Consider the following 20,979-nt stretch of genomic DNA (forward strand, 5'->3'; position numbering starts at 1 on the left):
GATTGGCCCGGTCAGGGAACAGTCGGGCAGCTGTCCCATTGGCTGAGCGCGCACTCCAACGCTGGTAGAGGGCGTGGCCGGGCGATGAGGGCGGGACTGTCCCGAACTAGGCGCTGTCCTACTTTGCCTACTCTAAGCGTCGGACAGAGGCACTGGACTCTCTTTTTCTCAAATCAGCAAATTTTATTTAGAAAAAAAAAAAGTGAGAGAAGAAAAAGTGACAGCGTCCTTTACGCCAAAGTCTTAGAAATCTTCATCTTTCTGCAGCACCTTAGCCCCGTCTCACTGTTCAAACTCCCTCGGCTCCCGGAGCATGAAAAAGGCTATGTCCCCTGCCGAAGTAGAGTGGACGGTGAAGGTGCCTGGAAACGGCCAGAGAAAAGGCCCAGGCGGTCAATGTTGCGGTGGAGGACACTGTGCAGCACAGCCAGATGGGGTCCACCCTCACCCCCACCCTCCCTGGAGAAGTCCCGGATGAAGCGGCCACGCTCTGACTGGAAGATAAACTTCTGGGGCAAGGGCCCATGCTCCCGGAGAAAGCCCCAGACACTGAGCAGCAGCAGACGCACTTCAAAAGGTGCCAGTTGGCTAAATACTTCGTGCATATTACCCAGTGCTGGTGGCAGGAGACTTCCCTCAGCCATGACAGCCACTAGGGTGCAAGATGCCTCCAGATGCCAGGGAGAGTGGGCGGTATCAGGGTGGCGAGAGGCTTCCCAATGGCTCAAGAGGGCAGCCAGCAGCCCCCGCAGCAACACGGAGCAGTAGCACAGGGCTGGGGGAGCAGCTGCTACCAGCTTTAACAGCTCAAAGAGCAAGGGCTGCTCCCGGAAGCGCCGGCCAATGCGGAGATCCCGCTCCACGGTGGCCCGGGCGTGCTCCTCAGGGGGCCAGGCTAGCTCAGCGCCAGCTGCATCAGGACACACACTCTCCACCAAGGTCACTGCAACTGCTTTGGCTGCCTCTGGGCTCAGGGTGGGAGCCCCCCAGCAGCCCCCACATTCAGTGCCCCCAGGAGCACTGCAGCAGTGCACCAGGAGGCTGAGGAGGCTCTGGGTGTTATAGCTCACTTCCTGCTGATTTCGTGACTGGACAAACTTGGGTGGCTTTAGGCCACGGCCGATGACTCCAGCGTGGAAAACAGACCAAATCCCTCCAGGACCTGGCACAGCTGCAGTGTGCCGCCGGTTTGTGTCCAACAGGGAGGCAGAAGCCAAAGAAGCTGAGACAACTGAAAGGGTCTCATTGTCCCCATCCACTTCCCCTCCAAACAGTTCTGTGTTGCCCCGATGTAAGGCTCCCTCAACGAGCAGCTGCAAGACAGCCTTAAGCCCAGCAGGAGAGGTCTGAGAGAGGCGGGTAAGAAGCTGGGAGGCCGAAGCCACACCTGGGGGGCCATGCAGCCTCAGAGAAGCAAAGAAGCGATGTACTCCAGCTCTCACCAGTCCCAGGAGTTGAGAGGGGGACAGGGCTTCTGGAGGAAAGGGACAAATGGCCAGGAGGGAGGCAGCAGCTTCGGCTACTTCCTCCTCAGGATGTAGCAGGAGAGGAGCCAGGTCAGACAGATGGGCTGAGGCAGACTCCCCAAACTGGGCCCCTAGGGCTGCAGGGCCCTCATCACCCTGCTGTTCCCACCCCACTAGCAGTGCCAAGTTGCGGAGGAACCTGGCCGTGAAGGGAGGCTGCAAAGTTCCTGCATGCACCCGAGCCAAGCAGCTTCGGAAGGCCAAGGGCAGGAGGCCAGAGAGACTGACCACTAGCCCTGCATATAACTGAGTGGCCAAACTCAACTCTTCAGGGCTTCGGGCCCGGCTCAGGAGATGGCCCAAGGCGTCAGGTCCACAGCTAGGCCGGGTATAGACGGAGAGCAGGCCCAGGAGCTGGTGTTGCCAGAGGAAGCGCTTCCGTTCCAATCGTAATGTCTCTCCACACAGCTCTCCCACGTGGTTTCTCAGTGCATCTAGAAAGGGCACAGGGCGGGGGGGTGGAGGTGGGCCCAGCACCCCTTCCCCAGGAGACCCTCCCCGGTGATGAACCAGTTTTTGCAGGTGTAGCAGCAGCAGCTGGATTAGCCGGTCACAGGCCTCACGCACAGTATCTGGCACAGCCAGGCCCTGGGTGGTAATGACTGAGGCAGGCATGGCTGTGTCCACCAGGAACTGCAGCAGGCGGTAGGCACCTGCCCCAGAGGCCTGGCTCACCAGGTGTACAGCCAGGTTCAGCATGTTGTCCAGCTCCTCTCGGGGGAATCCCTGCAGGTGTTGCTGCAGCTGGCTCAGCACAGCTGGGGGCTTAAGGCAGTCCACCAGCTCTCCAGAGACTGTGCCCAGCAAAGCTGGTGACATGACTGCCAGCTGCAAGAGGAAGGGAACTGTGGCCTGTAGGGAGGGGTCCCCACTTCGGCCCCCAGCTACCCCTGCCAGGCTATCATGGAACATTCGCAGGAGCTCCCGTCGGATGCTGTCTCCGTGGCGGGAGGCCAAGTGCCCTAGGATGCCAACAACTGAGGCAATCTTGGGCACCCGCTTCTCCCCAGGGATAGCAGGAGATCCAGGGAAGGGGTCTGTAGAAGGGGTTTGAGAAGAGCTGCCACCACTGCCACCAGCTCCACCTCCAGCCCCACCATGAACACAGAAGTCCTTCAGGCCACAGGAGAGGACTCGGGAGATGATGGTGCCAGGAAAAGAGGAGCCAATATGGGCCACAACCCAGTCAAAGTGTGGGGAATGCTGGACAGAGGTATCCAGCAAGGCGTCCACACAAGCATCTGGGCAACTACCAATAAGAGCTGAGAGGCACTGAACATAGATGTCCATTAATGTGCGTGTGGCCCGACAGCCCATCCACAGCTGCAGCAATTCGTTGAGAGAGCCAGTGGCATGGGGCACACGCTGGTGCTGGCCTGAGTATGTGCTGCTTAGTTGCCCCATGAGGTCAATGGACCATGCACTAATCACAGGTGCCCAAGCCTTTGGGTTGGCCCGGATAAACTCGGACAGCACCTGCTGCACTTCCTGTACCACATCCTCTAGACCAGGTCCCCCAGCAGGAACATGAGAAGGTGGAGGTGGACGGAGATGAGGTGGGCCAGCCACAGGGCTTTCATCCAGGGCAGCCAGGTGGGCCCGGACACTCTCGTCAAAGACGCCTCGCAAGTGGTCAAGCACGGCAGCCCGAGCAGGTGGCAAAGAGCGGAGCAGGAGAAGACTACAGCGTGCATGTTCCCGGGCTGAGAGTTGGTGGCCCAGAATGGGGTCGATGCCAGTCAGAAAAGCCTTGATTTCCTGGGACAGCTCCTGAGCACTATAAGGAAACAAGAGAATCAGACTTATTGTGTTGAGAGATGCTGGGCAAGTTACATTCCCTCCGTGAGCTTGTTTCATTCTATGTGAAATAGGGATGACCGTACCTTCTTCATGAGATAATGTTCATAAAGCACTTAAGTGCCATATCTATTTCACACTAATCACTCAATAAATGCTATTTTTCTTTCAATAATATCGATGTAAGTCTTAGAATGTCATGTACTTTTAAAGTACTTACGTGTATTATTTCGATCCAGACAACAGCCCAATAAGGTACTATTATGATTCCCATTTTACAGATTAGAAAGGCAAGGTTAAGTAATTAGACTATAAGCTCCAAAAGGGTAGTAACCATTTTTGTGTTCTTCAACACTGAATCCCCTTCTGTGGAGGTGCCTGGTATACAGGAATTACTCAATAAATTTTTTGTTGAATTGATTGAGTATAGTTTGTGTTCCCATAACACCTGCTTTAAATACACCTGTCCAACTTTACTGCACTCCCCACTACAACATAAGCACCCTGGATTTTACTCTTAATGAAAAAAAAAATCAACCATAAGGTCAAACTTGCCCCTTACTAAGGGCTCTCCTTCCCCAACACCTGTTTCTTTCTACATTCTGCAAGCATCTTAACCAGCCAATATTTTGACTCCATACCAACGACAACCACCTTCTCGGCACCCTTAATGCACCTAGGAATTAGGGTGTCCCAGGGCACAGACAATACATTTCAACCCTTCCCCTCCCAAAACATAGAGGTTCGAAAGCCTCTTCCTCTTATTGCCCTTTTTGCCAAAGACAGCATCCTCTAGGGGCTGTTAGGGTTCTGACTGAGCCATTCCTCTCTGGTTCCTCCAAAAAAATATCACTCTAATGTGAGAGGAGTTTTTTCTTGGAAGTCCAGGGAAAGGCTAGAAGGAAGCATTCTGTGGGTTTTTAGGCCTGAGTGCTCATGGGGTCTCCGTGAAGTCAGGGGACCTTGAGTTCCCTCGGGTCTAAAAGGAGCAAGGCAGCTGGGTTCCCAAGAGTTCCGATATCCCAAAATCTTGGGAGAGCAAGGGCAGGATCCGGAGTACCTAGTCATTGGGGTTTAAGGGCGGCAGTGTCGAGATCTTGGGGGTGCGGGCACTGGAGCCCAGAGTTTTCGTGAGGCAGTCCCTGAGTTCTGGGAAGACCCAACCAGGAATCTCTGAGAACCCTGACGCGAGTTCTCGAGGTAGGATCTGGGTTTCTGCCGAGAAGGCTGGGGATCGGCGCGGGGCCGCGCGGTGGGGGAAGATGCCAGGGGCTCTGACTACCTGAGTGGCGCGGGACCGTGGGTGGCCGGGGCAGGCCCGGGAGGCCCTGGGGCCCCGGGAGGGTCGCACAACGCGGACATCCCGGAGCCCTAGCCTGAGCCCGAGGCGGGAGCGGCGGAGCGCAGGCAGCGCATGCGCGCTGACGAGACCCCTGAAAGGAACTAGCGGCGAGGCCTCTCAAGAAAACCAATCCGGCGGTGTCCGTGACCCTCACACATTGGTTCCACGCTGTGTCGAGGTCCTAGAGCCGGACCGGGATGATCACAGCGGGAAGCCGACCTGCCCTCAATGCAACGTGTTTTTTTGTTTGTTTGTTTGTTTGTTTGTTTACCATTGATACACAGACTAATGCCAGCTGTTACCATTCAGTTGGCTTTAATTATTTTTTCTAAAGCCCAAAATGCAAAATGGTCAACTTCACGAGGTTTTAAAAAATGAAGCACTGGGAAACATTTTAATCAAGAAACAGTGACAGTGTAAAAAGCAGTTAAAGGAGAGAAGGGAAGGGGAAAAGCGGAAAAGAGACGGAAAGGAAGAAGAGCAAATTCGTAAGAGAAGATGAAGAGATGAAAAGGAAAGAGAAGAGGGAGAGGAAGCCCGGGGTCAACTGGGCTGGCTAGGCTGAAGGAGTCTTCCCAGTCCTAGGTTGGTACTGCGACCCCGTCGGTCTCCGTTATTCAGGTTTTGTCGTCTCCCCAGCGTCCGCCGCAGGGACTTTCGTGTGCCTCACGTCCCCACGCCTGCGGAGAGGAAATGTGGTAACTATGTGTGGAGCTAGTACACCCCATCAAGAGCTCCTACTCCGGCCAGTTAGTCCACTTAACTTGGCTGGGTACTTAACCTCTCTGTGCTTGTTTCCTCTTGAGGAAATGAGGACGGTAATAGTACAACTAACTCACAGAGTTGTGAAAATTGAAACCTGGTAGTAGGTTCTTTGTGTAGCACTTGGTGCCTGCAATAGTAAGCAAGCACTTAATGAGTATTAGGTATTGTTATTGTATTTGTCGAAAGAACTCCAGAAAAGAAGCTCTTTGAAAACAGGGATTTGCTTATTTTGTTAAAGGCTATGTCTTCATCACCTACAAGAGTGTGTGCCTGACACTTGGTAGGTTGTTAATAAGTAGTTGATTGAATAAACGAAAACTAAAATAGGTTCCGAGACCTGCATTAACCAGAGGGCTTCCTGCTCTCAATCGAAGTGTGAGTTAGAATAACATCCGCTGGTAGGTCCTAAAGATACTTTCTTTTTCTATTTCACAAAAACAGGTCTTTGTTGATGAATTTATTTCTGTTTTAACTAGACCTAGAGATACTTTTGAAGTGATTGTGTTTTAGAAGTTAAATGACTAATTATCCTTCATTTGTTCTTAAATTGTAGAAGTCCAATAACTCACAAAGTGTATGTTCTAGGACCGTAAATATGAGACAATTTCTGCTCCTCAAACTTGGACCCAACTCTTCTATTCTCTGGGCCTCAATTTTTGATCTGTAAAAGGAAGCTTTTGAACCAGATAAGAGACTGTCATGTGGTCCCTGCCCTTAAGGATTTCACAATCTATGGGTGCTCATTTTGGAGTCTGGCAAATCTGGACTCATGTCTGATATTTATTAACAAGGTAACCCTGAGCAAGTAAGCCGTTTGGAGCCCCTTTTTAAAAAATCTGTAAAATGAGCATATTATCTCATATCTTACAGACTTTTTGTAAAGATCACTTCGGCTCATGTATTTAAAGGACTTAACATTATGTCAGATACAGAAACTCTTCAGAGCAAGCTCCTTCCACTTTGGGCACAGGGAAAACAAAATTATGAAAGATGGGCATACCAAGATGTTGAAAACGTATGTCCTTCTCCCTCTATCTCCTCCCCTCCTCTTCTTACTACAGTTGATTACAGTTCAGTTTCAAATAAATACTTTTCCTTTCTGTGTTCAAAACTGAACATAGTACTGTTTCCCTGGAAAAATGGCTGATTCCAAATTTTAGGCCAGGTAAGTAGCAGCTGGGCCTGAAGCATCTCACAGTGCCAGAAAGTAAGGAAGTGCTCAGATACTGATGGTGTTGTGTCAAAAGGACAGAGACTCCCTTGAAGAGGTTCTTGCTGGCCAAATTCAGTATGATTTTGAGCATTAAAAAGTAATAGTAGTAAAAAAAAAAAAAAAAAGTAATAATAATGGATTGTAACATATTGAAAAACAATCTAAATCCTTAGTGATATTTTAAAAAGGAGGGAGGGATTTTCTTTACACAATATGTCAACTGAATAATAGGAATGAATGCTAGAATTAGCAGATCACCATTTTGCAGCTACTTCAGGTGAAAATCATCATGGACGCTAAAACCATTGAGTGAAAGGTCTTTGGGGAATAGGGTATTCAAACAATATCAAGTATCACTCTATAGATTACATATTAATAATACAGGGGGAGGGTACCTTAACAGTGGAGAAATGATATCCACTTCACCAAGTTTCTGCCCATTAGAATCAAGACTAATGAGACAAACTGGTATTACATACAGTTGACCCTATAATGTGTGGGTTAGGGGTGTTGCCTCCCCCACATACACAATACGAAATCCTCATAACTTTTGACTCCTCAAAAATTTTACTACTAATAGCTGTTGACCAGAAGTCTTACTGATAAGTTGATTAACACGTTATGTTATATGCATTATATACTGTATTTTACAATAAAATAAGCTTGAAAAAATATTAAGAAAATCATAAGGAAAATACATTTACAGTATTTATTGAAAATTATCTTCATATAAGTGGACCAGTGCAGTTTAAACCCGTGTTGTTCAAGGGTCCACTGCATTTCCTGATGTAATACAATAGGATATAAGCAAAATCATCTATGTAGAATTTTCCCCCAAAAAATACACTGAAACCCAGGTTGTAGGATATTCTTAAAGAAATAAATAAAATTAGGCTGGACTCCTCAAAAAAAAGTCATCTAAGACAAGGAAGGGTACTGTTCTCAATTGAAGGAGACTAGAGACATGACGATGAAATGCAATATGCCATCCTTGATTGGCCTCTGGATTGAGGGAAAAAACAGTTAGACAGAACATTATTGGAACAATGAGGAAATTTGCATATGAAAAACTTGAGTTTTAGCTATATTACCAATGTTAAAAGTCTTCGGTGATAACAGCATCTTTGCTATATAAAGGGATGTCCTTTGGGATAAAAATATCATCTGCATTTGACTTTCAAATGAGTCAGCAAAGACAACAGATACACACATACATACATATTTGCAAGTGTGTAGAAAAACGAGTGTAGCAAAATATTAAAAATTGGTAAATTCAAATGGAATACATATATCAGGGTTCATTGTACTAATCTCTTAATTTTACTTAAAGTTTGAAGTTGTTCAAAATATAAAGTTAGGGAGGCGGATGCAACGCTGGGCCCAAACCCTCCCTCTCACAGGAACCCTGTACTGATTAAATAAGGCACAGAGAATATGCTTTTTCCCAGGTTGAACACACCGCCGCCCAGGCAGCTAGCTTTTCACTTGAATTAAACAGCCCAACCCTGGCTTCCAACAAACAGAATTTCTGAACGTTAGAAGGGAAAAATAATGTTTGGTCTTCACTTTATTAAAAATAAGCCAGCAAAGGAAGCACAAATGAACATGACATAAAGTAAATTGCCCACCACTGTCACACAGAGGCAGTGGCAGAACTGGTATCAGGACTCTTACCTCCTCTGCATCTCTACAATCATCTATATTTTGGTCAGAAATGGAAAGTTGGAGTGTCACTCAAGGGCCGTCACAGAGGCTGGCTTCTTGTTGTCTCTGCTCAAGTGAGGTCTGTGGGTCCTGTTTCCTGTCTTGTTCCCACATTCACGAACCACTTTTCATGGCCCATCCCATCCCTACATTTAATTACACACAGCTCAGTGAAAACTCTAGGCTTTATTACAAATAGGGTTGACTGCTAAGGAGCCCCCTCTCTGATATTTCTTCTCCATTCTTCCTCTCAACACGTCCCTCCATGGCAGGTAACTAGGCCATTACGGAAGAGGAATCTAGAGAGAAAAAAAAAAGGTGCTATGTTTTTTCCAAAGTCTTCTGAAACAACCACTGAGTCCTCCTGGCTCCAGCTGAGAATCTTCTGGTGAAAGGGGTGAGAGATTTAGCTCCCATCTTCAAGGTCTTCCATGTCTACATCCTGGGGGGCTTTTGTCTTCTTTTGTGACTTGCGCTGTGGTTCACTAGTCCTGGATGGCTTTGCAGGGGCTTCCACTGAGCAAAGAGAAAGAAGAAGCATTAAAGAATCCAAGTGGGTCCAGACTGTCCCCTCATCTCCACTCTGTGCCCCAGCCTCACCTTCCATGGCTGCTTTCTCTTTCTGGGCAAGCCGGATCTGTTGGAGGAGCTTTCTGCGCTTCTTCCCAGACAGAGTAATGTTGGCACGTGCACTGGACCTAAAGGGTAGGTAAGAGCAACGATCCAGGTTAACCTGAACCAATATAGACCACACAGTGGTTCTGGCTATTGAAAAGGTATTTGGGTCCATGTCAAAGAACTATTGGAAAATCCGGGCTCTAAGGTAGTGAGTTTAATCTCAACACATGAAGTACCTAATATTAAATGTTGTAAGAAGAGACTACTTTCCTCTTCTATTTTTACTTCTGATACCAGATGTGGGTTTTATTTCCCCCCACATCAAGCAATTCTCCAATTCTCAACAGACACTGACTGAGTGTCCTACAAATTGAACTCAGTTCTGACACTAACTACCTGGAGATAGCACGTTGTCATTTGTACTTCTGATCCACCAGGTATAAATCAGGGTTCTCGTAATCTTCTCAGATTCCATAATTTGCTAAAAGAGCTCAAATAACTCAGGGAAACATTTACTTGTATTTACTGATTTACTATAAAAAGGATGCAACTCAGGAACAGCCAGATGGGAGATGGTTAAGGTATAGGAAAGGGACCAGGAGTCCCATGCCCTCTCCAGATAAGCCACCTTCCCAGGACCTCCATCGGTTCACCAACCAGGAAGCTCATTAAATCTGTTGTTCAAGAGTTTTTACAGAGCTTAATCCCCAGCAACCACACCCACTTCCCAGAGGTCAGTGGATGGCGCTTAAATTTCCAATCCTCTAATCACTAGTTTTTTCTGGTGAAGAGCCCCACCCTGTCACGCATTATCATAAACTTAGGTGTGCTCAAAAGAGGCCCCTAATAAAATTCAAGTTTTAGAAGCTCTGTGCCAGGAACCAGGGACAGAGACCTTTATTATTTACGCCATTGATAATGGAGAGGTCAATAAAAGGATGGGAAGAGAACTCTTCCCCAAGTCTCAGTGGGCCTTGAAACTTATATGCAAAACCCCACATGTGCCTCTGTGAAAATTCTTCAGTTGTATGCAAGTTTCTATGTCCGCTTTAAAGTTTACTTATAAAAACCTATGTGAATGTACAGTTTTAGGGGAGATGGGAGAGTCGAAAGCTCTCAAGATTCTCAATGGGGTCCAAGACCCAAGGAAAGGTTTGTGAGCTACCAGTAAAGTGAGAGGCTAACAGAGTTTAGGCACAAACACAGCAGACACGTCTCTTGCACAAACGTGAGTGCACAACGAAAGCGGAGAGGGGTCAGCTGCTCCCGAGCTCCGCACGGAGGGAGGAGACTCCTGAGGAGGCCCACGGGGAAGAGGGTCTGGCACTCACGCCCGCTTCTTGAGGTGGTGCCGCGTGATCAGCCCTTCGTCTATCACAGCCCCGACCACCCGGCGCTTCAGTCGCCGCTCCCGGTTCAACACCCGCCGTCGCTTGAACAGTTTCTTCTTCAGCTCCTGCAGGGGAGGAAGATGCTAATCAGACGGAGTTCGCGCACCGCGACCCAGTTCCCCCCACACCTGCGACTCTGGCCTATCAATCCAATCTCTGGCGAGATTAGAGGGCTCGTAAAACAAAGAGAGCGCTCCCACAGAGTCACCGTTCGGGGCCGGTTGATCTTCCCCCCGGGAGCACCCATGGCTGATCCACGTTGCTGGCCTGAGGTTTGTGCTTCCGCTCCAAGCCGGGTCCGTAGGGGCCCCGCCCCTCAGCCTCCGTGAACCAATCGCAGCTCGGGGGCGGGTCTGGCCCTATATAAAGAAAATCAGCCGACCCACAATCCTTTTGGAGCGTCGCCACCGAGTAAGTTCGGGCTCTTTGCAGACGGTCCAGGCGGTGCGGGGATTCTAGGGGGTGTGCTTACGGACCCTCCTTTTCTTGGCGGGGATCGGGCGTGCGGTCCCGGTCCCCGTAATGTACGGAGGCAGAGGGAAAGGGCTCCAGCCCCCTCGGCGTCATGTCTTCGGTGCCGGCGGCTTCCAGTCCGCCGGTTCTATCCTCACGCGCCGGGACACGGCTCCAAGAAACAAGGCAGAACTGAGGTTCATCGGGCTCTTTCCTGGAGTGCTCACGGCTTCTCCTTTGATTTCAGGTCTGAAGCCGTCCTAGGAGCCGGAGCTGTAGTGTCCCCTCCTGTTTCACTTTTCGTTGCAACCAATAAAGGCCGTTGGTACCGTAGTAGGTGTATGTCCGCCTTTTTTTCCAAGGCTGTTGTTAGGGAAGCTGTACGCGTTATATTCCGCAAAGCGAAGTTTGCAGATCTTCCCTTGGACCTCAGGCTTCTGCCGGCGAAATTTCGCAGGTCTCCGGCTGACCTTGCCGGTACCTCTGGATGGCTGCCCTGCGCCGAACCCTCCATATGGCGACCTTGCCTGCGGGGACGCGCCGCGCCTTGGCGGGTAGGAAAAATGGACCGAACGGGAGGGCAAGGTGGGTTCTTTGTGACCCGGGACGCTAGGCCCTGAAATTGTGGCTCTTAAAATCCTGCTTACATTACGCCGTTTTGCAGCGTTTTGATGGAACTCGGGCGCGGGATGACGTGCCCTTTCTTCGCTCGTGTCCACAGGCTCCCTGGCCAGTAGCTGCTTAGCGGACCGCGGCCTCTGGGATAAGCTTCACGCCCAACCCCGTCTGGGGAGCGTCCCCACCTTCGATTGGTTCTTTGGGTATGAGGAAGCCCAGGGGCTCCTACTGCCACTGCTGCAGGGAGCCCGGGCTGCCTGTCCAGTGCGGGTGTTGGATGTGGGCTGTGGAACCTCGAGCCTGTGTACAGGGATCTACTCCAAGTGCCCGCACCCTGTGGACGTGCTGGGGGTGGACTTCTCTCCTGTGGCTGTGAGCCACATGAACAGCCTCCTGGAAGGTGGCCAAGGCCAAACACCCCTGCGCCCTGGGCACCCTGCCTCCTGCCTCCGCTTCATGCAGGCTGACGCCCAGAACCTGGAACCAGTGGCTTCCTCGGGCTCCTTTCAGCTAGTGCTGGACAAGGGTACTTGGGATGCTGTTACCCGGGGTGGTCTGGAGGGGGCTTACCAGCTGCTGTCAGAATGTCTGAGGGTCCTAAGCCCCCAGGGGACTCTTATTCAGTTCTCAGATGAGGATCCTGACATACGCCTACCCTGCCTGGAGCAAGGATCTCAAGGCTGGACTATAGCTGTGCAGGAGCTCGGTCCTTTCAGGGGCATCACCTACTTTGCTTACTTGGTTCAAGGCTCTCATTAAAGACTTTTAATCCTAACTCTAGTGTTTCTGTTGAGTAGAGGTGAGGAGAGCTTTGCCTTTGCAAAATGGCTGGCAAAAGGATTTCAGTCCTGGCTTCCACATTTACTACCTGGGTGCACATAGTATTGGAGTTAATGGGGATTACATACAATAACAGGTGAAACATTTAGCAGAACCAGGCATGAGATGAGCGCTGAGTTGAAATGGGACAAGTGGATCATTCCTCACCCTAACTAACGAACTCCCAAAAGCAGATAGGAATTCTTAATCCAGATCCCAGCATTGACTAATGAGGCCCAATGACCTAACCTCCAAGCCTCATTTTTCTCATGTGTAAAAGGGGAAGATTGTGAAGGTTGGATAGAAGAGCTTCATAAACCTAGGTGAAATGTTCAATGAAGAGGACGACGATACTTACCTTCAAAGCTCCTGGGAGGCAGGAGCTGGGAGCATTCCACAAAGTGACTTCGGCAGACTCGAAAGCCTGTTGCTGGGTCCCATAGGGGACTGGGATTAGGGGCTTCCTGACACTCCGCATCCTCAGGAATCCAGGAGGCATCTTGTTCTACTTGTTCCTGCCCCCAGCTGAGTTCTGGGTTAAAGGTTCTTAAGGGAGATCTGGGGTCCAGTGGGCTCCAAGTCCAGCCTGGGAGGGAGGGAGGGGAGATGAAGAGCCCATTAACAGTGAAAAATAGTTCTGCTATACTGAATTTTGTAACAATAAAGTGAATTTGTGATACTTGCATTTCACTTCAGGTCAAATCTTTCACCTTTTACTAAAGCCCCAAAACCACAAATTTTGTCATTTTTGCTTATAAAAATAACAGCAATTGTAATGAGCCTAACTTCACAGCCTCTTTCTTCATGAAGGGGCAAGTATCTCCTTCACTGGGTTCTGAAAATCATGAGGTAAAAGTATCTTAACACAATTACTGGCACACGGTAAGTGCTCCGCCTCTCCCCGCCCCCGCAAACAAAAAAAAAGTTTCTGTAACAATATAGAGAGATGGAGAAAAGTCTGGAAGAGAAGACATCCCAAAGGTTAATGATCTCTGGCTAGTCACATTTTGGGTAATTATCTTCCCCTACAACACAACAATGTAAATAATTTAAAATAAAAATATTAGAAAAAGGCATGGCCCGTTTGACATGGGAACTGCCTTCTAAAGTTCATCAACTATGCCAACCACCTTGACCTTTCCCACCTCAACATTTTTCTTCACTATGTTGAATATCTGTGTCTGGCACTACTTAATGCAGGGGACACAACAGTTTTCCATCTTGGCCCTGCCCAGAACATCCTGATCATAAAGACCCTATTGAACCATCCACCTCCCTCACCTGGCTCTTCACATTGGTCCTGGAAGAAGCCCTCAGCCTCCTCTTCATCATCAGTGAGCACCAGCAGCTCCTCATGCGGCCACCGGAGCTCCCCACTCTCTTCACTTATCTCAGAAGCTTCTACCACAATGGAGGGCAGATGGGTCTTTTGAGAGACAACCTGCATGGGGACAGCAGGAGGCTTGGGCCAAATGAAGAAGAGCCAGCAGCGGGACACAGGGTGGGGAAGTACTAACCTGAATATCTTGGTGATCTTCAACCCTGTTGATTTCTCCTCTGTCCTTCCAGAGAGAGTTGGTCAGCCTAGCACTTTCTGAATGCTGAAAGGAGCCTGGGCTATCTCTAGGCCAAGGCCCATCCTCACTGCTTCCTGGCACAAGGTCCATGGGTGTGGATTTTTAGAGTGCAGAGTGGTTGAATTCAGAGTTCTGAACCCCTGACCAGTCGTACCCCACAGGGTGCTCCTTTAATCTTCTTTGGAACCTGGCCCCTTAATCACTTCTGAAGAGAGGAAGATGACAGGCTAGGAGATTATGGGCCTTTCAGGGGAGGGGAAAATCCCAATGAGTGGGCTAAGAGCTCTATTTACACTCACTCCCTGGGGACACTGGGAAAGACAGGGGGAATAGGAACAAGGACATCTGGATTAAAGTCCTGTGGGAGAAGAGCCTTGATAACAAATTTGGAACTTCCTGATTCCTTTGCTCGCTGGGTCTCCAAAGTTGACATATTTCTTTGTATTGTATTTAATGAATATTTACATGGTGTTTACTGTTTGCTGGAACTGTTTTAAATGCTCTACATACAAACCCATTTAACTATCTTAGAACTGTGACATACAGTTCCTAGCCCATTTTCTGGTGCAGAAACCTCAGCACAAACTTAAATAACTTGTACAGAGTCACACAACTAAGAACTGCTTTCTTCTCCAAACTAGAATTCAGTTGTTACATGAAATCCGGAGTTTTCATTGTTTTAAAAAATGCCGACGGTACATTACGAGACACGTAAGAAGTTTACTTTTAACAAGTTTATTAAAAAGTGAAAGAAAAAATATAAATATCCCCTTCTCCCCGCCCAGTTCACTTGGATTCGAGTTTTTGTTCAGGAGTTGAAGGAGTCATAACTGATTGATGTGTCTAAGTATCTAGATGTCCACTGTGTACTGAAAAGGCACAAGTTACTGTAGGAAACCACAGAGCACAGCCCTAGCCTTCTATTGACCAGGAAATTTCAGAACCGAGCAGTTAGTTGTAAAACCCACAGCAACCACGAAGACACGCACTCTCCCCTTGGCAGTCCCACTCCGGATGTCATGACAATGGGCTCCGTGCTCGGCCCTCCACACCAACACTTTCTTGACACGCTCAACCGTCTCATCGAAATCTAGATTTAAGACGCAGGCGCTCTAGATTCCAAACAGTTCGCTGATTAGGCCCTCTCTAGCCCTTCCCTTCTCTATGGTGTCCTCTGAGGGTCGCTCTGGCCCGTGCAGGGAGGTGGTGAGACGCGGTGGCTGCCTTTCTAGGCTGCGGGGGACGGCAGAGGGCGCCTCGCCGGTTGCGCGGTGGACCATGGGGGCCTTTCGCAAAGCGCTGATCGTAGGCGCAGTGCTGGGCGCGGGGGCTGGCGTGGGCTCTGCTCTCTTTGTCCTCGTGACCCCGGGAGAGGAGCGGATTCAGGCGATGCTGAAGGTGGGAGCAACTGGGAATCCGAGATGGGGTGGACGGACAGGCGAAGAGCCCTGGGCTGGGGGCCAGGACTGCGAACCTCTCTTCCTGCCCGCAGGAGATGCCGGGGCAGGACCCGCGGAGCAGGGAAGAGGCGGCCAGAAACAAACAGTTAGTGCTAGCTACTCTGCAGGAGGCCGCGGCCACGCAGGAGAACTTGGCCGGGAGGAAGAAATGGATGGGCAGCGGCGGCGGGAGGCCAGTGTGAGCCGGGACCTGCCCCCGTGGGCGCTTGGACCTGGCGAGGAGTCGGGGCCCGGGGAGCTGCCGCCGGGTGAGCACGTTTCCCTCGAACCCTGCACTGACTGCGCTTTCGCGTCCACATGGCGGGCCCGCACCATCGGATGTTGCGAATTGAAGAAATCAATAAATCACGTTCCTCCATCCAGAATGAGCCCTGCGGTCCGACACCAATAAATGCCTAGAGTGTTCTGGGGCTGGGATGTCCGTGGCTCCCGCCTACCCTGCTACCCACGTGAGGCCGAAGCCCAATAGGCACACGAGACCACGTTGTCAAAACACAAGTCAGGTCATGTGGTCTGAGTGTACTTTTGGGGATATCCAGGGGACATTCTTGAAATCAGATCTGGGAAAACCTTGTAGTAATGGATGCCCATAGAGGACACTTTTGGGTTCCTGTCCTTCGAGTAAGGTTGGACAGGGGCTTCTAGCATTTAACATGTGCCAGACGTCTTCTGTGGCCATTACTTAACCTTTGGAGGGCCACTCACTACGAAGAATAGTGAAAGGAGTGTGCTTTGAGTCAGACAGATCTTGATTCAATTCCAGCATGTTACAAAACCTCAGTCCTGTTCATAAAAGGTGATAATTGTCTTAAGGGCTGTCTTAAAAAAAATTAATTAGAAATGTAAAGTGCAATGCCTGGCACAGAGCGGCCTCAGTAAATGTAGTTGGGTTTTCCCCCTCTCATGGTTTTCACTGCAGTATGCATTGCGTCCAGGCATTGTATCTACTGGAGATGTCACCGAAAGGATGAGATAAAGCTGTCAGTCGGGTCGCAGCCCCACAGCCAAATCTATTGCTTGGCGCCCCTTTTGTCCATTTTTTATCCTGTTGTTCCTAGCAATACTGTAATAGAAAAAAGAAGGCTGCTTTTATTAAATTCAGCCAGAACACTAAATACAAGCTTGGTAACAGTGAAGTGTACACCGGATATGAACAGTTTTCCAACTGCTGGATGAAGTCATAAGCTGAATATATTTGTCCTTTCTTATCCCAGGAATGACAGCAACTGTTTGAGGGAGCGCTAGGGTGAGGTGATCAGCAGTAGTGAGAGGGGCTTTAATGAAGGTGCTTGGCAGTTCAGAACCCGAGCCCTAGAGTTGGGCTCCCCAGGTGTGTTCGAGATCTACTACCTACTACCTGTGTCGCTTTGGGCAAGTCATGTGCTTTAACGTCCCAGGCTCTAAAATGGGATAATTGCCACCTATACCTGGGTAAGAGTGCCTTCATATCTATCAATACATATAAAGCACTTAAAAAGCACTTTATGTCAGCATTATGTGACACCCACAGCCCCAATTAACAGGTCCTACTGACCCTATCTATCAAAGAAGGAACTAGACTCAAGTCCAGGCATAGCTAATGCACTGCCCTATCCATAGGAGCAGAAGGTGCTCCCCACCCCCCAGCACCTGTCCCCACCTCAACCTCCCTAGCAACTAGTCAGACCAAGATTAGAAATGTCTCTTTGTCGGCAAGGTAAGATGAGTAGGGTGTACTCTGAAAGCCTTCCCTTTAGGTTCTTCCTCTGCCTGTTTTGTCCCTCCCAGCCATCCAAGAAGGAGTCAGGCACATGGAGAACGCCGAGGGTCTATTTATTAGGAAGGAGATGTCAGTGCTTTATCAAAGATGAAGAGGTCCGAGAGGGATGGTGGGATAAAGGCTTCTCAGCTGGGACATTTCTTGGCCACAATGAGGACAGCGGAAGGCACAAGTCCTGAAGATGGAATAAAACAGGCTTGAACCACAGATACCCCCTTTTTGCCCTCCAAAGGCCTGTCTGCACACCATCTCCACAAAGTCCCTTCTCTTTGCCTCCCCGCTTCCTTTCTCAGGCACCCCCCTCTTACCCCCATCCCCAAGTCCTGCTTCAGGGCCCACATGTCATACCCAGCTCCTGCAGAGGCCGTTCCATGTCAGCCTCTGAAAAGGCCCGCCGGGGGAAGCCACTGAGCAACTGCACAGGGTCCTGGCACCCTCCAGGTTCCTCCCCACGGTGGAGCTCCACATAGAGCCTCACAGCCGCCAGCTGTTCACGTGCCCGGAACGTCTGAGTAAGTGAGGTCCCATCCGGCAGCCTGACCTACAAGGGCATGTGAGAGATACAGTATGGTAAGTGTCAAAACAGAGGTACCTAAGGTAAAGAAGAGCAAAGCTGGCTCCTCCTTTCTCTCAGATGGAACCAGCACCATTACTGTTAAAAGCACCTAAGGAACAACCATTTCCGCTGTCTTTAAAGCAATTTAAAACAAGGACAAGATCACACAAAACTATCTGGATAAATGTTATAGCATAAGTGGATAAATGTCAGCATTGCAAATAGCTGTGTAATAAACCAAGTGAAAACACAGACAAGTAAAGAGGTCATTGCTGAGTAAGAGAATGCTGTAGATTTAAATAAGACAGGGGCAAGTGAAATTTGATATCTTCCCTAGGAGTAGGAGGCGGGATTTCAAAAGTCACTTACAAAGAAGGGAGAGATTTGGCAAAGAAAGCATAACTGAAAAAAGCTCTGGGCTAGGTGCATTAGAGGCTCGGAGGGGTCCCTGAAGCGAGACGGAAATCAGACTCAGTACCTGTATGCGACACTGGTCATACTCCCGTTTGGTGGGAGGCTCCTGGCTAGGAGAAGAGGGAACAGGACCCGGCTCTGTTGTTGGTGGGGATGGCTGAGAACCCACGCTACCACCATACTGGAGGACAAAGGAACACACTCCATGAGGGACTCACCCACACCCAGGAGAAACACCATAAACCCATCTTTTCTGAAGATGAAAAGGGATTTACTAGCCCATCTACTTAATTACTCTCAGTATCTTCCCAATTACCTACCTTCTTGGCTCTCTCTGCTTTGTCCCTTTCGATCTTTTCTCGGACTCTTTGTCTGGAATGCAGATGGGAAGAAAGTATGTCAGGTGTTGACAAAGCAAATATTGATTCCTTTCTAATCTCTTACCCAACATCCCCGGCACCTGACCTGGCAGCTAACTCTTCAGCCTTTTCCCTCCTCCGCTCCTCAGCAGCCCGGCGCATCTCATCTTCCTGTAGCCGCTGTCTGGCAGCTGACAACTCTTGCCCTTGTCTCCTGCGCTGCCGTTCCCGTTCCAATGCCTCCCGCTCCTCTCTTTCTTCACGCTCCCGCTGCTTCTGGGCCACCAGCTCCAACATCCTGCGTTGCAAAAAAGAAAGTGCTCAAGAGAAATGCACATGGATTGAGAAGGTGAATTTATAACTGGGGACTCAGAAAACAAAATCAGGGAACATATCTCCCAAGACAGATGAAAAAAACAAAAAAGAAAATGCCAGGAAATGGTAGGGAATATGAATGTTCGAGGTTCTTTGGTCAGACTGTGTACTAGGGAAAGGTAGAAGGTGAACCTCAAAAATCTGAGATGGTTCCTTACTATATACCTCTTAGTCTGTTCCTGTCTTTCCTCTTCACTCAAAATGGGTTTGCCTTCTCCCGCAGCGGGCCCAGTTCCTACAAACGAGCAGTAAGTATTATTATCATTCGTTCATCCTCCTCGGGCCCTCCTGAATAATCACACCGTGACCCTCAGTCAGGACCTTCGGGGCCTCCTTGCTCCGAGGGGGTAGGTTCTCGTCCCAGAATATGTCCAAGGGGAGCCGCTAGCGGCTCGTCCACATCTGGATCGTCTTCATGCTCCATCAACCTGGCAGAAAAAGTCGGAAGGGAGGTTAACATTGAGACTGCTCCTCCCAGCAGTCCCCAGTCCCCTTGCCACCTGGCGTGTGCGCTCACCAGTCCATCGCAGCCTCGATGCCCTGGTTCCCTGTGAGGGCCAGAGCCTTCTCCCTGGGGGCAGAAACACCGTGAATAGCGCCCACGAGCCATGGCGAGTCAGGCTGGGGCGTAGAGCCTGAGGCCAGGCTGGGGGAACGGCCCGGACATGTCCGCGACCCCGGTGGGTCGGGGTTAGGGGTCTCCCTTACGCGCGTCCCCTGGGGAAGCCCATCTCGATGAGACTCTCCAGAGCCGTAAGCTCCGCCATGACGACGCCAACGCCGCTTCCGCGGGGACCTGGGGGGACGAGAAGGACGGCGGAGAGGCTCAGCGCGGGGCGCCCGCGGCCCGCGTGCAACCCCGCCCCCGACGGCCCCGGCCGAGCGCTCGCTCACTCACCCGGCTCCGGACCCGCCGCGGACACCGAAGAGAAGAAAGTGGGGGGGGGGAAGCGGAAGTGCCCGGATCTGTTTGGGTCACGTGGAGGCGGACGTGGACGGGTGCCGCCAGGAGCCAGAAACCATCCCGGCCCTGCCTCCGGGACGCGCGCGGGCGGGGCCAGGCAACTCGTGGGAGTTGCGGATACGGAGGAGGGTTCCCCAAGCCCGGGCCCCTGAGGACGGTGGGGGAGAAGGACGGTGCAACCTTGAAACCCATGGGCAGAACGAACCCAGTTCCGGATGTGGTTGGTCCCTTAGCGCAACCAGCTGGAAAGCTATTTAGCATTGTTTTCTGGACTCCGGGTTTGCTAAAGGAAAGCCCTCTTTCTAAAGCAAGCCCCCTTATTCACCCCTCAGTTCCAGTATTTACCCCATTAAATGTTTATGTCCCTGCTGTGTAGTTCTTGTTGATTACTTAGACCTCACAGATACCTCGTCTGTTAGACCCCTAAAAGTAAAGCTCACTCTAAATGTTTATTAGGAGGCAGAGTAACAATAGGGTACTGATACTGATAATGTATGCACTAGAGATTTTTAGATTAGTGCTTATTTAATCACATCAATCCATATAAGTACTATTATTAGTCATAGGAAACGAACACTTAAATAACTCAAGGTCATAAAGCTGGTAAGTAGCAGATCTAGGATGCAAACTCCCACAAATTTAGTACATGCAGTTGTGCATTCACTAAACTATGATGCCTCTCCAGAGTGGAGTGAAGACTTGGAGTTGGGAAACCTGGGCTCAAATTCAAACTCAACTCCTTGTATGTAGCTTCAAACCATTTAGAATCTCAAATTTCTCACCTGTGAAAAGGTGGTACCGTCTCTCTCTTGGAATGATTGTGGTGAAGACTGATAATGTATGTAAAGCATGACTTTAATGATGAGATAATAGGCCCTCATTATTTGTACATAAATAAATGCTGAGGGTACAGGAAGCAAATAAAAGGGCACAAAGTGTTCAATGCACTATGATAAGTGTAGATAACAAATGTATTCTAAATATATCCTAGAAATCCAATAAGAAAAGAATGATTAAGTTGGTTAGTACTGCTTCTTTGACCTACTTCCAGGTAAGCGACCTATAGAAAAACAAATGTGAGGCTGGCTATGCAAGGAAAGATTTCTATAGCAAACACTACAAACCATTATTTCTACAAAGAGCATTGAGCACTGTCATTTCAAGAGTATCCTCTTATGGAAATTATACAGCCTTTAGAATAACTAAGGAGACTGATTAGCCATCAAGGAACATTGTCCCTAAGACATTAAGTGAAAAAAAAACACAAAA

The 20,979-nt window shown here is 49.6% G+C and overlaps 5 protein-coding genes and 1 non-coding gene across 9 annotated transcripts; 3 read left to right on the forward strand and 3 right to left on the reverse strand.

Moving 5' to 3' along the window:
- Nucleotides 1-92: 92 nt before the first annotated feature.
- INTS5 (integrator complex subunit 5) lies at nt 93-4,736 on the reverse strand. Its single transcript, XM_016127893.2, has 2 exons — nt 4,606-4,736; nt 93-3,303 (listed from the first exon to the last, which is right to left on the reverse strand). The coding sequence occupies exons 1-2, from the start codon at nt 4,683-4,685 to the stop codon at nt 324-326; spliced, it is 3,060 nt and encodes a 1,019-aa protein (XP_015983379.2). The 5' UTR covers nt 4,686-4,736; the 3' UTR covers nt 93-323.
- A 3,456-nt stretch (nt 4,737-8,192) lies between these two features.
- On the reverse strand, nt 8,193-10,652 carry CUNH11orf98 (chromosome unknown C11orf98 homolog). The gene is made up of 4 exons (XM_036220169.1): nt 10,565-10,652; nt 10,297-10,421; nt 8,948-9,045; nt 8,193-8,863 (listed from the first exon to the last, which is right to left on the reverse strand). Exons 1-4 carry the CDS (start codon nt 10,601-10,603, stop codon nt 8,754-8,756), a joined length of 372 nt encoding a protein of 123 aa, XP_036076062.1. The 5' UTR covers nt 10,604-10,652; the 3' UTR covers nt 8,193-8,753.
- On the forward strand, nt 10,418-13,068 carry CSKMT (citrate synthase lysine methyltransferase). Of its 4 annotated transcripts, none has more exons than XM_016127850.2 (3): nt 10,418-10,628; nt 11,057-11,363; nt 11,531-12,533. In XM_016127850.2, the coding sequence occupies exons 2-3, from the start codon at nt 11,297-11,299 to the stop codon at nt 12,184-12,186; spliced, it is 723 nt and encodes a 240-aa protein (XP_015983336.2). In that variant the 5' UTR covers nt 10,418-10,628; nt 11,057-11,296; the 3' UTR covers nt 12,187-12,533. The 4 variants fall into 4 exon arrangements, with proteins under 4 accessions (XP_015983336.2, XP_015983335.2, XP_015983339.1 ...); XM_016127849.2 differs by lacking the exon at nt 10,418-10,628 and adding an exon at nt 10,667-10,767 and having other exon boundaries at nt 11,531-13,068; XM_016127853.2 differs by lacking the exon at nt 10,418-10,628 and having other exon boundaries at nt 10,774-11,363; nt 11,531-11,953; nt 12,052-12,168.
- Nucleotides 10,833-10,981, forward strand: LOC118603295. Its single transcript, XR_004951171.1, has one exon. It is a non-coding gene; the product is annotated as a small nucleolar RNA SNORA57 (small nucleolar RNA).
- Nucleotides 13,069-15,020: 1,952 nt separating the features above from the next.
- On the forward strand, nt 15,021-15,651 carry LOC118602768 (ubiquinol-cytochrome-c reductase complex assembly factor 3). Its single transcript, XM_036220170.1, has 2 exons — nt 15,021-15,221; nt 15,316-15,651. Exons 1-2 carry the CDS (start codon nt 15,102-15,104, stop codon nt 15,463-15,465), a joined length of 270 nt encoding a protein of 89 aa, XP_036076063.1. The 5' UTR covers nt 15,021-15,101; the 3' UTR covers nt 15,466-15,651.
- Nucleotides 15,652-17,074: 1,423 nt separating this feature from the next.
- Nucleotides 17,075-19,753, reverse strand: UBXN1 (UBX domain protein 1). The gene is made up of 10 exons (XM_016127864.2): nt 19,645-19,753; nt 19,455-19,542; nt 19,264-19,317; nt 19,068-19,174; nt 18,912-18,981; nt 18,478-18,669; nt 18,333-18,384; nt 18,077-18,193; nt 17,391-17,583; nt 17,075-17,217 (listed from the first exon to the last, which is right to left on the reverse strand). Exons 2-10 carry the CDS (start codon nt 19,511-19,513, stop codon nt 17,168-17,170), a joined length of 894 nt encoding a protein of 297 aa, XP_015983350.1. The 5' UTR covers nt 19,514-19,542; nt 19,645-19,753; the 3' UTR covers nt 17,075-17,167.
- Between the last annotated feature and the right edge of the window lie 1,226 nt (nt 19,754-20,979).

This window comes from Rousettus aegyptiacus, unplaced genomic scaffold, assembly GCF_014176215.1.
Source record: "Rousettus aegyptiacus isolate mRouAeg1 unplaced genomic scaffold, mRouAeg1.p scaffold_m13_p_5, whole genome shotgun sequence".
NCBI classification, from domain to species: domain Eukaryota; kingdom Metazoa; phylum Chordata; class Mammalia; order Chiroptera; family Pteropodidae; genus Rousettus; species Rousettus aegyptiacus.